General features: G+C 48.8%; 1 protein-coding gene across 1 annotated transcript in view; it reads left to right on the top strand.

Moving 5' to 3' along the window:
• Drgx (dorsal root ganglia homeobox) overlaps positions 1 to 647 on the top strand; it is a 30,542-nt gene extending 29,895 nt beyond the window's left edge. Inside the window, exon 6 of the mRNA XM_090347021.1 lies at positions 382 to 647. Coding sequence (XP_090203147.1) covers positions 382 to 647 — 266 coding nt within the window. The remainder of the gene's footprint in view (positions 1 to 381) is intronic.
• The last annotated feature ends 14,016 nt before the right edge of the window (positions 648 to 14,663 follow it).

The following is a 14,663-nucleotide window of genomic DNA, read 5'->3' as shown; positions in this document are numbered from 1 at the left end:
GCTGGTTAGTTGAAGATAAGAATCTCACAGACTTTCTGCCCAGGCTAACCTCAAACTGTGATCTTCACATTTCACCTCCTGAGTAGCTAGGCTTACAGGTATGGTCCACTAGACATTCAGTTCCAGTTTTAAACATTCAGAAGCCAAAGCCCAGTGAAGCCAAGCTCTCCACCGAAGACCACGGAGCTGATTGGTGGTGGAGCCTCCAATCACCACATCCCCCTCATGCCCTGGGACTGTTTTGAGTTAGGAACTGGATCATCTGAGCCGTGCAGTTCCCGGGCCTGGGGCCTGGGGGGGCGGGGGCAGTCCTTTGCTTTCACCGACCCCTAAGCGCCCAGGCGAGGCCATGACCGAGTCTGTTCTCCCTCCTTCCTCCAGGGGGCCCGCTGTGCTCTTGCTGCGTCCCAGACCCCATGGGCCTCTCCTTCCTTCCCACCTATGGCTGTCAGAATAACCGCACGGCCAGCGTGGCCGCCCTGCGCATGAAGGCCCGCGAGCACTCGGAAGCCGTCCTCCAGTCAGCCAACCTCCTGCCGTCCACCAGCGGCAGCCCCGGCCCGGCCACCAAGCCGGCACCCCCGGATGGCGGCCAAGACAAGACCCCTCCCGCCAAGGACCCGAGCGAGGGGGAGAAGAGCGTCTGAGAGTCCGGAGCGCCCCGCCCGCCCGGCGCGCCCGCGCCCGGCCCGCTTTTCCCGGCCAACCCCGCCCTGCGAACTCGGAACCGCTGCCAGGGCCTCCTGCCGGGCCCGGGTGGGAGCCCCTGCCCGCAGCTCCCCCGGCGCCCCGACGGCCCCCTGGGCACCCGCGGGTCTCCCTGGCGTCGAGTCCCTGCGGTGCCGGCGGCTGGAGCGAGGCCGGTTGAGGCCCCGGCCCCCCCCAGCCCCGGGTCTCCACCCCGGGAGGTGCGGGGCACCCCGCGGAGAGCCCCGCAGAGAACCGCGCAGAGGGGAAGGCTCGCCGCGCGCGGTGGACTCCCGACGACCGGCTGGCCTGGGAGGTGTGAAGGGGAGGAAACGTGCGGGTGGAGAGGGCACGCAGCCCGCCCCCGGGCCGCCGTCGGGGCCTGGCGGGCTGGAGGACCAGGCGGGGAGGAGAGCCCGGACGGGGGTGGGGAGGAAGCTCCGGGGATGCTCCCCACTCACCCAGACGCCCCTGGCATCAAGCCTACGCGGACCTGCTCCGGGCGGAACCTTCTCTTTTGTGAACTGGAGGGAGGAAGGGAGGAAATGAGCTGAGACAAGACCGGTCCGGGCGGGAGACACCGTGGGAGGCGGTGTCCTGGTGTGGAGAGAGCGGACTTCAGAAGGCCACGATGCTTGGGATTTCTGTTTCCGTCAACTGAGACCGTGTGCGCTCAAAGGGAGAAATGTGCAATACCCTGAGCCCTGCCCCTCACCGGCTACGAGAAGGCGTCCTGGTCGTTTGGTGGCTTTTGCTGGTGGTTTTTTTTCCCCCCATGCAAAAACAGTTATTGCTCTGATGGTGATTTTTCTTCCAGTTATTGTAATCACAAGGTTCTGCTTTCAAATCTTCTGCCCTCTTTTTACCCTCCTTCCAATATTTCCCCCAATAATACTCCCAAGTGTATTGTGCCTCGTCTATAATTACCACAAAGCATTTGAAAAAACACTGTCTCCTTAAAAAAAAAAATCAGACCCTTCCTCCTGCTGTATTTTGCTTGTTGAGTACAAAGATGAAACAATTTGCCAAAAAGCTTCTGTTTCCCTGTAATTACGAATGTTCCGTTGAGCGATGTAAGCTCCAGCCCTTATGCACACTAAGTCTTCAATCTAATTGTTTGATTAAACTCGTATTTCCTCCAGAAAGGTACATAAATAAGTGAACTGTTGGGCAAATTAAGAATACTTAACAGCATTGCATCCGAAAAGTAGTTACGCTGATTAAATTTTGTGTCCTTGAGGACTTTCAGGAAATTACTTTTGATCGTCAATAACACAATTAAGTAAACTACACACACATTAGCATGAATAATTGATAAGAAATTATGTATTACCACGAAGCACTGATTTAATAATTCATGACGCGACACTCCAGTGACTGTGCAAAACTGGAAAACATCAAAAAATCTGCCTGACGTTACGGAAAGAAGGGGAAAAAGCCAGCGCCAAATCTCTGCAGAAATATCGAGTACTTAGTTTTGTTGTATAAAGGCAAAAAACGACAACAACAAAAAAACAAAAAAAAAGTAACCAGTGCATGATGTAGTTTCTGTTTGTTTAAATACCCAAATAAATTTAGAAGAGTTAAATGCCTCAAGTCCTCTCTTTGTTCTTCTTGGTCCCGGTCCTGAGGCTGTGGGCTAGGGTGGGGTCTCTGGCTCTGTAATCCTCTGCTTTGGTCAGTGTGCAAATGGAGCCTCTCAGAAACTTCCAGAAGGGCTTTGAGGCTTTGGCTTGGGAACCCTCTCAGCAGATGCTGGGATAAGATAGCTCCTCCTGTGGAGCCAGAGTCCAGCCAGGTGCCATGCCTGGTTCACGCCTCTTCAAAGCTGTCCTCTGTGAAGAAGCCTTTGAGGCAAGCATGGGTGGAATCTTTTCGGTTGCCCTGGTTGCAGAAGTTCACAATATGACTATAAAAGGCAGCTGAGCTTCAGTCTGGGAAGGAGGCCCAAGCCCTGGGGATTGATTGATTGATTAATAATTATTATTCATTTATTAGTTGATGCACTACAAAGAGCATGTCTTAATGCACTCCAGGCTAAATAGAGTCTAACAGCCACTGAAGTCAGGGCCTGGGCAGTGGCCTGGCCCATCTCCTTCATCCATCCTATCCAGACACCCCCCCCCCAGAGGGGGAGATGCAGTCAGGAGATAGGGGCGGGGGCGGGGGGGAGGGTGGGCTGCTTTGGCATAGGATACTGGAGAGCTCATCTCTCTTCTTCTTTTTCCTTCCCCCATCTTTCCTATCCTTTTCTTTCCTTTCCTTTCTCCCTTCCTCCCTCCCTCCTTTCTTCCCTCTCTCCCTCCCTACCCCCTCTCCCTCCTTTTTTCCCTCTCTCCCCCCTCTTCTCTTATTATTTATGCAAGACTAGCTCCTAGTCTCTCAACTGGATAGAAAGAATTTCCTTAGATTGTTTAATTGCCTGGGAACTCTGGAAACTGGTAGAGACCAGGTGTGTGTGTGTGTGTGTGTGTGTGTGTGTGTGTGTGTGTGTGTGTGTGTGTGCGCTAGTACTAGGACTTGAACTCAGAACCTCATGCTTTCCCTTGGCTTTTTTACTCAAGACTGGCACTCTACTACCTGAGCCATTTTCCCATTTCTGGCTTTATGCTAATTAAATGGAGACAAGACTGTCAGGAGAATGGTGGGTGCGGTAGCTCAGGCCTGTAATCCTAGCTACTGTGGAGGCTGAGATCTGAGGATAGCAGCTCAAAGTCAGTCCAGGCTGGAAAGTCCATGGGACTCTTATCTCCAGTTAATCACAGAAAAAGCCAGAAGGGGAGTGCTAGCCTTGAGCAAAAGAAGCTCAGGGCCAGCGCTGAGGCCCTGAGTTCAAGTCCCAGGACTGGCACACCACACATATGCACACATACTTTTTTTTTTTAAAGGATCTCAAGGATTTTTCTTCCCACATGGGCTTTGAACTGTGATCCTCAGATTTTAGCCTCCAGAGTGTCTAGAGTTATAGATGTGAGCCCCCAGTGCCCAGATGAGATCAGCTAACTTAATTCCAATAGTTGACCTACACGATGAAGACAGGAGAACATCTCCAAAGTCCAGGATGCTTCAAAATCTACAACTCTTTTCGAGTGCCAACATGGTGTCTAGGAATCATATGTGAGTCTTGTGGTCCCCTCCTCAAGATAATGAGTATGCAAATATTCCCAAATCAGAAAAAAGAATTCCCATCCCTGAAATACTTCTTGTCTCCAGCATTCTGGATAAAGGATGTGCAGCTCTGGTCCTATTTGACAGATAGGGAAACTGAGGCCAGAAGTTTGGGGTGACTAGCTGGTGGCCATGTTGTCACCCACCGCACAATGAACACCTAACAGGCAAAGTTTTAGGATGAACTTTTTCCTTAAGATCCCAGAAAGCAGTGGAGAGTTCTGGCATGTTTGAAAGACTGCATGTAGGGGTGTTGCAGGTGGAGGGGAGCCTGCTATACCCCAGGTTCTATTAGTCTCTGCTCAGCATGCCACTGCCTGGATCCAGCCTGACCCAGAGACCACATAGTAGCCCGTTTCCATCTGTCTGTCCCGGGTCCACGGCATCCAATTTCCAGGGTGTTTTAGCCTGTCAGGAACAGGCCCCAAAGCAATTCAATGGTACCCCAAGGTTCCTGGGCCTCTCATATGTATGTTTTAGAGAAGGCTATCACCAAGGCACCCCAAGATTAAATCACTCCATGTAAAAGACATGTCTTAATTTTCCAGCTTCACAAGATAAAGTTAAATGTTCCCAAATGCCATCCAGCTGTCTCGATGAAGAGTATATTTGGTCTGTTTGAAATCCAGTCTGTCGACACTGTGTGACTGTGGGCAAGTCATTTTTAGCCGTTCTGTGCTTTGGCATGCTCTTGTGGCATGAGTGCAATAGTCTCACAGAGGGAGGTGAATCACAGGTGAATTCACAGCCTCACACCCTGTCAAAGGCTTGAAGATGTTTCTCAGAAAAGATGAGATGGTTGAGTTCTAAGCCATCCCCACTAAGCCTGTAGAAGGAGTTGGAGTGGTCACCTCTTTTTCTTGAGTAACCCCAACAAGGTATGAAGCACTTCCAGGAGGAGGCATTTCCTCTGGTCTGAGGGCAGGGAAGGTGACTGAGGACTTGCCTTGAACCCAGGGTACCTTTCAAGGAAAACTGAGACCAGTGGGGGTCTGAAGTGGAAGTCAAAAGGTGGGAAAGCCACGGGGGGAGCCCCCTCCCTCTGCTGTTTGCCCATCCTGCAGCTCAGATCCCCTCTACTTCATCCCTTTGCACCCAGACTCTGCTTTCAGCTCAGCCTTGATTCCCTGTGTTTGGGAATCCCATCCACCTTGGTGAGTGAATGTAATTCGTCCCGCGTGGCTGGGCGAATGCTTCTGGTCCAATCAGGTATGGCCCGTCATAGCTGCCTTGTCCCTGTGAGCCTGAGGAGCACAGGGGACCCTTCTCTGGGTCCTGGGCAGAATCTGCAATGTGCCCCTTGCAGGGAAGCCACCTCAGGGGCAGAGGGGGCACAGATGGGGAAGAGCCAGCTTCTGCTGTGGCAAGATGGCATTTATGCTCCTTAAGGATAGAAATTGTAAGACACTTGGAGTATTTTTTTAAAAAATTAAATAAATTATTTGAGTGATTGATTTGGTGCCAGTTCTAGGGCTTGAGCTAGGCCTACACACTGTCCTTGAGCTTTTATACTCAAGGCCAACACTCAACTACCTGAACCACAGCTCCACTTTAGGCGTTTAGGTAGTTAGTTGGAGATGAGCATCTCACTGACATTTCCTGCCTTGGCTGGCTTTGAACTCTGATCCTCAGATCTCATCCTCTTGAGTAGCTAGGACCACAGGCAGGAGCCATGGGAGCTTGGCTGCAACCATCATTTTAAAGCAATAGTAATACAGCTTTGTTCTGCGCTCCAGTCCTGGATCTAACCAGCTTGCTTTCAGAAATCTCAACATTTGAGGGCCCCCCCCCCCCCGCCCCGCTCCGCTAGCTAAGAATTGGCCAGAGACTTCTGTGGCCTCCGCTGTGGACCCCTGCACAAGCATGGAATGTGGGCTATGTGTCACACCCAGGAAACTCACACACCCTGCTGTGGACCACCCAGTGTCCTATGAGCTGAACCACAGCTGCCAGATGATGTCCACATGGTCCTGCCACTGACAACAAAGGTCTTGTCTGAGTTCGGATCTCCTGGGCCTGGCCCCACGGAACTCAGGTCTAGTGTATAAGGGGTGGGAGTGGGGATTTGGGACTGGAAACTACCTCTGCTGCTGGCTGAGTGACAGTCAGGTGTTAGGGTGTTCAGGGACCTTCTTAGGTCACGTGGGGGTGGCGAGGGGAGGACCAATAGGTGAGGGGTTCTCCAGTTTGCCTCCACCCTCCACTCCGTGAAGCAGCAATTCTGAGGATGGATGACCCCAACAGCGCTGCAGAAGCAGGAGGCTGGGAACCAGAAGTTGGATACACTTTTGCTGTGTGACCTTGGGAAAGCTCCTGAATGACTCCATGCTGCTTTCTTATTCCAGGACCCTGGTAATCCTAAGTCTCATTCCCAGTACCTAAGATGGAGTGAGGAGCGGAGGAGCTGAGGCAGGGGAAAGGCAGTTTGTGAGTCACTTTCTGAGTTCAAGGTGAGTGGCAGCTTACCTCTCTGTCTGAAGCAGTCTTCTGCTCCTTGGACTGAAGTGGCCTGGCAAACTGCATCCTAAGGTTGGCAAGGAGGTGGTGCCAGGAAGTGAATCTTGCAGCCCCTCCCCAGGGCTTTGCTGCCCCACAGCCCCTCCCCCCAGGTTGGGAGGGGCAGGGAGGAGGGCTAAGTGATTGTGTAATGGGCACATCTGTCAGCGCTGGCCAAATGTTTTTTTTTTTTTTTTTTTTTTTTTTTTGAGCCAATGAGCTAATGGCTCTGCAGTCGGGAGAGCGGGAGAGCGCTTCCCCTAAGTGGAACATTTTATCTCCTCGGAACATAAAGAGCAGTGTGGCCCCAGGTCGCCCGGGACTTCAGGAACAGCTGCTCTGCCCACAGCCTTGAATTAGAGCCCTGTCCCTACTGGTTTGCTGTGCACCTGCTGCCAGAGGCCAGCCTGCAGGTGGCAGCTCAGGGTGGCCAACAAAGGGATGTGGAGTCAGAGCAAAGGAGTCTTCAGACTTGCCCTTGCATTCAGGATCCCACACTACCCATTGGTTGTGGGGGGTTGGCGAGTCTCTTTCCAGATCCAAACCTCAGGGCGCTCTCTTTTAAGATGGAGGTAATGAGCTGGGTATTGATGCTTATCCTAGCTGCTCAGGAGGCTGAGCTCTGAGGATGGTGGTTCAAAGCCAGCCCAGGTAGAAAAGTCTGTGAGACTCTTAATCTCCAATGAATCATCAAAATAAAAATCAGAAGTGGAGCTATGACTTAAGTAGTAGAGCGTTAGCCTTGAGCACTAAAAACTCAAGGATAGTGCCAAGGCCCTGAGTTCAATCCTCAGGACAGATACCAAGAAAGAAAAAGATGGAAGCACAGACAGAGAACACTGCTCAGCAGGCAGCAGAATGGATGTGGCAGAAGGGAGGGAGAGAGCTCCCAGAGCCATGATGGGGGAGGAGCAGTCTCTGCTGGGTGAGGGAAGGCAATCCTGCAAGGTGCAGGGTGGGGGCGAGTCTGTGGCCCTCATTTTCACCTGGAGTGTGTTGTGCACAGGCACATACATGCCACCTTACACAGCACCAGTGGATTCTGTCTCCAGGGAAGCACAAAATACCACTTCTTCAGTAATTGTGTCCTCCACTCTCATCCCTGCTCAAAGCTGGTGCCCAACCACTTGAGTCACACCTACACTTCCAGCTTTTTGCTGATTGACCAGAGATAACACTCATGGATTTGCCTGCCCTAGATGGTTTCAAATCACAATCCTTAGATCTCGGCCTCCTGGGTGGCTAGGTTTATAGGCATGAGCCGTGGGCAATCAGCTTGATTGGATACATTTTTTTTTCCAATCCTGGGGCTTGAACTCAGGGCCTGAGCATTGTTCTTGAGATTTCTCAAGGCTAGAGCTCTATCACTTGAGCCACAGCACCACTTCTGGCTTTTCCTGTGTGTGGTATTGAGCAATTGAACCCAGGTCTTTGGGCATGCTAGGCAAGCACTCCACCACTAGGCCAAACTCCCGGTCCCTGGATACATGTTTGATAGCCCTTTTATTCCAGAATAATTTCAGATGTGCAAAAGTAGCACCATATCCCCCTGAAAATTTCACCTACTCCAAAGAACTGAGAATAATGATGAAAATTGAAGTAGACATTGGGACATCGTGGTTCACTACACTTTGGACTTATTTTGGGATTTCATCAGTTATTATATATGCTCATTTTGGGGGATGGGTTTTTGTGAGAGGGGACAATGGATCCCAGTACAGATTTGTGTAACTCACTCTTTATCAGATGTTTCATCATCTCTAGGAGATCTTTCCATCCCCTCCATAGTCATAACCATGACAACTTCTGGTCCATTCTCCATCATTTTGATACACACACACACACACACACACACACACACACACACACACACACACACTTTTTTTCTTTGTACTCTTTTCCCGCTCAAGGCCAGCATTCTACTACTTGAGCCAGAACTCCAGTTTTTGGGCTTTCCTGCCCAGGCTAGCTTCATTTCACCATTCTCCGATCTCAGCCTCCAGATTAGCTAAGATGACAGGAATGAGCCACTGATTAGACGAGGCTGTTTTTCAAAAGAGAGTATTAATATGATTTGTAATTCAAGGTAGTTAAACATAAATACAGGGAATTAACATTCATTATATGTGACATGTATTAGTTCAGCTTTCTATCACAAAAATGACATGGCAGGTGGGGTGGCTTAGATCACAGAAATTTATTTTTGCACAGTCTGTAGTCTGGGAGTTCAAGATCAGTTCAACAGCAGGGTGGGCTTCTGGAGAGGGCTCTCTGTAACTTTCAGATGTCTGCCTTCTTTATCTGTACATTGCCTTATGTATGTACAGAAGAGGACGGGGAGGGGACAGAAGGAGGGAGGGAGACAGAAATATCTCTCATATGTCTTTTTATAAGGTTATTTAGTCTGTCAGATTAGCCCCAGATTAGTTCATGCTGGGACATGAACTCAGGCCCTCAGCAATGTCCCTGAGTTTTTTGTTCAAGTCCAGTGCTCTACCACTTGACCCACAGCTCCACTTCTGGCTTTTTGATGGTTAACAGGAGATAAGAGTCTCATGGGCTTGTTGGCTTTGAACTGCAGATCTCAACTTTCTGAATAGCTAGGGTTATAGGTGTGAGCCATCAGTGCCCAGAACTTTCATGACCCTACTTGATTCTATTATTATTGTTATTATTATTATTACTGCTGGTACTGGGGCTTGAACTCAGGACCAAGGTATTCTCCTTTAGCTTAAGGCTAGCACTCTGCCACTTGAGTCACAGCTTCACTTCCAGACATGTTGGTGATTAATTGAAGATAAAATTCTCCCAGACTTTTCTGCCTGGGGCTGGCTTTGAACCACTATCTTCAGATCTCAGCTTTCTGAATAGCTGGGATTATAGGCATGAACCACTAGTACCTGCTCCTAATTGTTTTCTAAGAGGCTAAGAACAGTGGTATGGGGTACACAGCTAAAACATATGAATTTGGGGGAGATATAAACATACTCCATCAATTGCACAACATCTAAAGAATCTCTTAACAGTCTAAACCACAGCATAATACCATACAGCTGCTGGATCCCTGAGTCTAATTCTGCCCCCTCCCCCAAAAAATACAGTGAGAGCCTGATGCTGGTGAGTCATACCTGTAATCTGAGCTAATTAGAAGGCTGAGATCTCAGAATCATGGTTCAAAGACAATCTGGGCAAGAAAGTCCATTATTGGAGCTGTGATTCAAATGGTAGAGCCCTCCCCTTGAGCAGAAATGCTCAAAGACAGCACCCAGACCCTGAGTTAAAAAGCTCTGAGGCCACCACTCATACAAAAGTGTGCTGTGACTATTATGAGATGGGAGATTGCTTTTCATTTTGAAAATGTGACCATTTCTAAGTTCACAGTGTTTATATTAATGTTATTGTGTAGCCATTACCTTTGCCCATTTCTGGAACTTTTCATCTTGTAATGTCTCCCATCTATCCCTCTGCTTATTCTTTTTTTTTTTTTTTTGCCAGTCGTGGGCTTGAGCTCAGGGCCTGAGCACTGTCCTTGGACTTTCTCAAGGCTAGAGCTCTACCACTTGAGCCTCAGCACCACTTCTGGCTTTTTTCTATGTATGTGGTACCGAGGAATCGAACCCAGGTCTTCATGCATGCTAGGCAAGCACTCAACCACTAGGCCAAACTCCTGGCCCATCCCTCTGCTTATTCTTGAAAACCATTTTCACTGTTGTTAGCGTCTGTAAATATGGCTGCCAAAGGGGCTGGGAGGTAGCTCAGTGGCCAAGTACTTGCCTAGCAAGTGCAATGTCCTGAGTTCAATCCCGAGGACCAAAAAAGACAAAGACAAAATAAAAGATGGTTGCCTGAGTGCAGTCTAGGAGCAGTTTAGACTGTAATTGTCCTGTTTTTGTGACCAGCTTTCACTTAACTGTGTCCTTAAGGTTCATCCACCTGGTTGAATTTGCTCTCTTGTGTGAGTACACTGTTCTATTTATCCATCGTATCTATCAATGAATGACAGTCATTTCCACATTTTGGCTGTTTGTGTCTAAAGATTCTGCTATGAATCTGGGCATGCAGATGTCTGTTTAAGTCTTTGCTTTCAATCCTTTTTGGATATATTCCCAGCAATGAGATTACTAGATCCTATGGTAGTTCTATTTTTAGAGTTGAGATTGGGGCTTTGAGAATTAATTAATTAATTAATTAATTAATTCATGTCAGTCATGGGATTTGAACTCAGGGTCTAGGCGCTATCCTGGAGCTTTTCTGCTCAAGTGCTCTTCCATGTGGAGCCACAGCATCACTTCTGGTTTTCGGATGGTTAACTGGAGATAAGAGTTGCATGGATTTTCCTGCCACACTGGCTTCAAACCCCAGTTCTCAGATCTCAGCCTTCTAAGTAGCAAGGATTACAAGTGTGAGCCCCCAGTAGCTTGTTCAAGTTTGTTTTGTCAGGCAGGTATTCTCCCACGTGAGCCACGAAGAGATGGCAGCTTCTATTCTGAGGTCACTAGCCCTTTCTCGGACAGCTCCCTTAGGCTGGTGGTGGTGTTAGGGGTGGCTGCCATGTCATGACGCAGGAACTGAGCGGGCCTCAGGCTCACAGACACAGGAAGACACAAGCCAACCTTGAACGAGCTATGTGCTCCTTCCCCACTAGTCTTCAGGCTGGGCCAACAGCTTCACCTAAATGCAAGGAGACCCCACAAATCACAAGTACTCAGCCAAGACAATCCCAGTTTCTGATCCACAGAAACTTGGAAGATAATCACCATTTTTTCTTTTTCTTTTTCTTTTTGGTGCCAACCCTGGGGCTTGAACTCAGGGCCTTAGGTACTATCCCTGAGCTTTTGTGCTCAAGGCTTAGCACTCTACGGCTTGACCCACAGCTCCACTGTTGGCTTTTTGGTGGCTAATTAGAGATAAAAGTCTCGTGAGCTTTCCTGCCCAGGGTTGGCTTTGAACCACAATCCTTATATCTCAGCATGAGTAGCTAGGATTATAGACATGAGCCACCAGCACCTGGCTGGCTATTGTTTTGAGAAGTTATTTTGTCCTGCAACATTCAGACAATATGGAAGAGGGTCAGGGCCTGGGGTATAAACCAGCATTTGAAACCATTGGGAGTTTTGCCTGGGACTCACATGTGGAGTTGGAGCCTTCTTATGGTAGGACATCATCCAGAAACTTCTTTTCAGTTAGCGGTTCACAGCCAAAGTTGAGAGACAGTGGAAGACTTCTCTGGGGTAAGCGGGAAGGCTAGGGTCCCCTTTTCTTCATCACTGACAGAGATCAATGTCTATTTTATTAATAATACATGCATGGTGGCGCAGCCTGTGAGTGAAGGTTCGTCTCTCAAGTCTAATTGTTCTGTCGGGCGGCCTCCTGTAGATTCATCATCCCGTCTCTGGTCTTTATTTAGCAGTTTTATTGCCAGCAATTAGTAATGGCATCAGTTGGAGTCCCTCTTTATAGGCAAGATTCATCTCTGTTTACTCAGTGGGAGGATTGTGGAGTTGAGGGGGTTTGTGGGGAGCAGAGCCTGGCTCCTCTCTATCCTTCTTCACCCAGCATTGGTCTCCTTGGTCCTCAGAACTGAATACTGCCCTTCTGGCTGAACTATGCAGGCATAGTTTCATAGCTCTATTTAGGGAATGTGCTAGCTGACAAGATGGCCCTGTAGCAGATTTGAGACGGGGAACTTTGTCTTTCCATCTGTGAATGTCTCTCTACTGCCTGCCTAATTGCTGCTAGCCTAATTCCGTCCCTGGGGGGGACTGTCCACTCTGCAGGCCACACTGAGGTCCTCAGTGGTCCCATGCCTCCAGCAATGCAGGGAGCCTGCAGGAGTCAAGGCCAGGCCAGAAGAATGTGGACTGACAGCTACACGCTAACCCTCTGGGCATGGGGATTTTTCCTACAGTGCCTGTGCCTGCCTGATAGTAGAGGAGTTCTTATAGGGACAATGCGTGGAGAACTGTGGGGCTGAAGCAGCGGGAATTGGAGGCAGATGACTGGTTGGGCCTTTTAATTTACCTCTTTCAAGACTCACTGGACCTCAAGTTTTTCTTTAGCATGATGGAGACCATAATCAGTTGTTATTATTGTGTGTGTGTGGGGGGGGGCATGCCTGGGCCCCCATGTGTGCTAGCCAGTCCTGGGCCTTGAACTCAGAGCCTGGGTGCCAGCCCTGAGCTCTTTTGCTCAAGGCTCGCATTCAACCACTTGAATTGGAGATAAGAATTCCATGGACTTGCCATGGCTTTGCCTATCTAGGCTACCTTTGAGCTGAGATTCTCAGCCTTTTGAGCAGCTAGAATTACAAGCATTAGCCGCTGGCACCCAGAACAATGTTAGTGTTATGGGAATGGCCAGTCTCCTAAAAACCAAAGCCAGCCCTTTAAGGGACGGTGGGGTGGGATGGCTAGCCAGAGCTGATGGTCTTGTTTTCTTTTCTTTTTTTTCTTTTTGCCAGTCCTGGGACTTGAACTCAGGGCCTGGACACTGTCCTTGGACACGTTTTGCTCAAGATGAACACTTTGCCACCTGAGCCACAGCACTACTTCTGGCTTTTTCTGCCTATGTGGTACCGAGGAATTGAACCCAGGGCTCCGTGCATGTTAAGTGAGCGCTCTACCACGAGGCTATGCTCCTGGCTATCATGGTCTCATTTCTGAGGATTCTTTTATTGTATTCTTACTAACCGGCTCCTCCTTCACACTAGCTCCAGAGGATGAGAAGAGGGATGCTTTTTCTCTTTTATTCTAGTATAGAAGCCCACCTTCCTCCTCTCCTAGTAGCACAGTGGAGTCTAGTAGAGACTTGCTAGAATATTCCGCTATTCTGTTTGTCATTGCCGAATGACACATTACTTCAGGACTCACTGGTGGCTTAAGACAATATCAGACTCCTCTGTATGAAATGTGTCTATGGGCCAGGAGTTTAACATGACTTCATTACTGGATCTAGATTCCCAGAGATGATGGCTGGGGTTGGAAGGACAAAGCTAGGGCAGCGAAGACAGTCTGCACCTCTTCCTCAGTGGGTCTCAGGATCTTTCCATGTAGTCTCCAGTGTGATCTAGTTGGGTTTCCTCATAGCATGGTGGCCTCAGGAACCCAGATTTCTCTACTTCATGGACGAGCAGCAAATTTCCTGGATAGCGCATAGGATAGCAAAGATTTTTTTTACAGAATTTTGGAAAATACCATTGTGATGGTCATGCTTTGAGGAAATGGATTGCAAAGAGACACCAGGACTCCAAGAAAGCTCAGGTGTTATACCTTGTTCAGTTTAGGAGCCATCATGGTCGAATTCACCCTCTCTCTTCCCATCCACATGACATCTGTAATAGGCAGAGCTCAGTGATTCCCACAGGGGACAGAGTATGCAGAGATCGGAGGCTTCAGGAGGTAAGGTGGGACAGTCAGGCTTATTTACCTGTGACAGGCCTACCTGTGACAGGAAGGATCCTTCCTTCCTTCCTTCCTTCCTTCCTTCCTTCCTTCCTTCCTTCCTTCCTTCCTAATGTCTATCTATCATCTATGTGTTCATGAATCTATCATCAGGATCTATCATCCATGTATCTATCTTCTTTGTCTCTCTGTCTCTGTCTCTCTCTGTGTCCCTGTCATCAATCTGTAACTCAAGACTTTGCTTCAGTTACTAAGAACTCAGACCAGACAGGACCTTGTAGAGGTTGTTAGGTTGCCAAAAGCTCTGCCCTTGTCTTATACATATATTAACCACCCATGGATAAATGGAAAATGGGTTAGCAGGTTATCTTGAGAGCAGATCTGTTATATAAGCCAATTTGGCTCTGTCTTTGGTATTCCTCTTACTGTAACAGGAATAGCTACCTAAAAGTGCTCACAACTGTAGTTTTAGCCCTATAACGAACTCACTTTTCTGACAAGCATGCTTTCAGTTAGGCAAGGTTTGTCCCTTAGCTTTAGTTTGATTTAAATTTGACTTAATTTTGTGTACCAATCCTAGGCTTGAATTCAGGGCCTGAGATCCATTTCTGAGCTTTATTGTTCAAGGCTAGCACTTGAGCTACAGCTCTACTTCTGGTTTCTTGGTAGTTAATTGGAGACAAGAGTCTCAGAGGCTTTCCTGCCCTGGGCTGGCTTCCAACAGTGATCTTCAGATTTCAGCCTCCTGAGTAAGAAGGATTATGGGCAAGAGCCCAGTTTAAGTGACTTACTTCTAACTATTCCTCACCTCCTACCTCCTCCTGCCTCTCAACGCTATCATATTAGGGACCCACAGTAAATGCTCTCACAGATGCACCCAGCGAGGTGTGCTTTGTCAGTCACCTTGACACA

This window comes from Megascapheus bottae, chromosome 15 (genome assembly GCF_031878675.1).
Source record: "Megascapheus bottae isolate mThoBot1 chromosome 15, mThoBot2.hap1, whole genome shotgun sequence".
In the NCBI taxonomy this organism is placed as follows: domain Eukaryota; kingdom Metazoa; phylum Chordata; class Mammalia; order Rodentia; family Geomyidae; genus Megascapheus; species Megascapheus bottae.
Note: the sequence above shows the minus strand (reverse complement) of the source record. Positions and strands in the feature narration are given on the sequence as shown.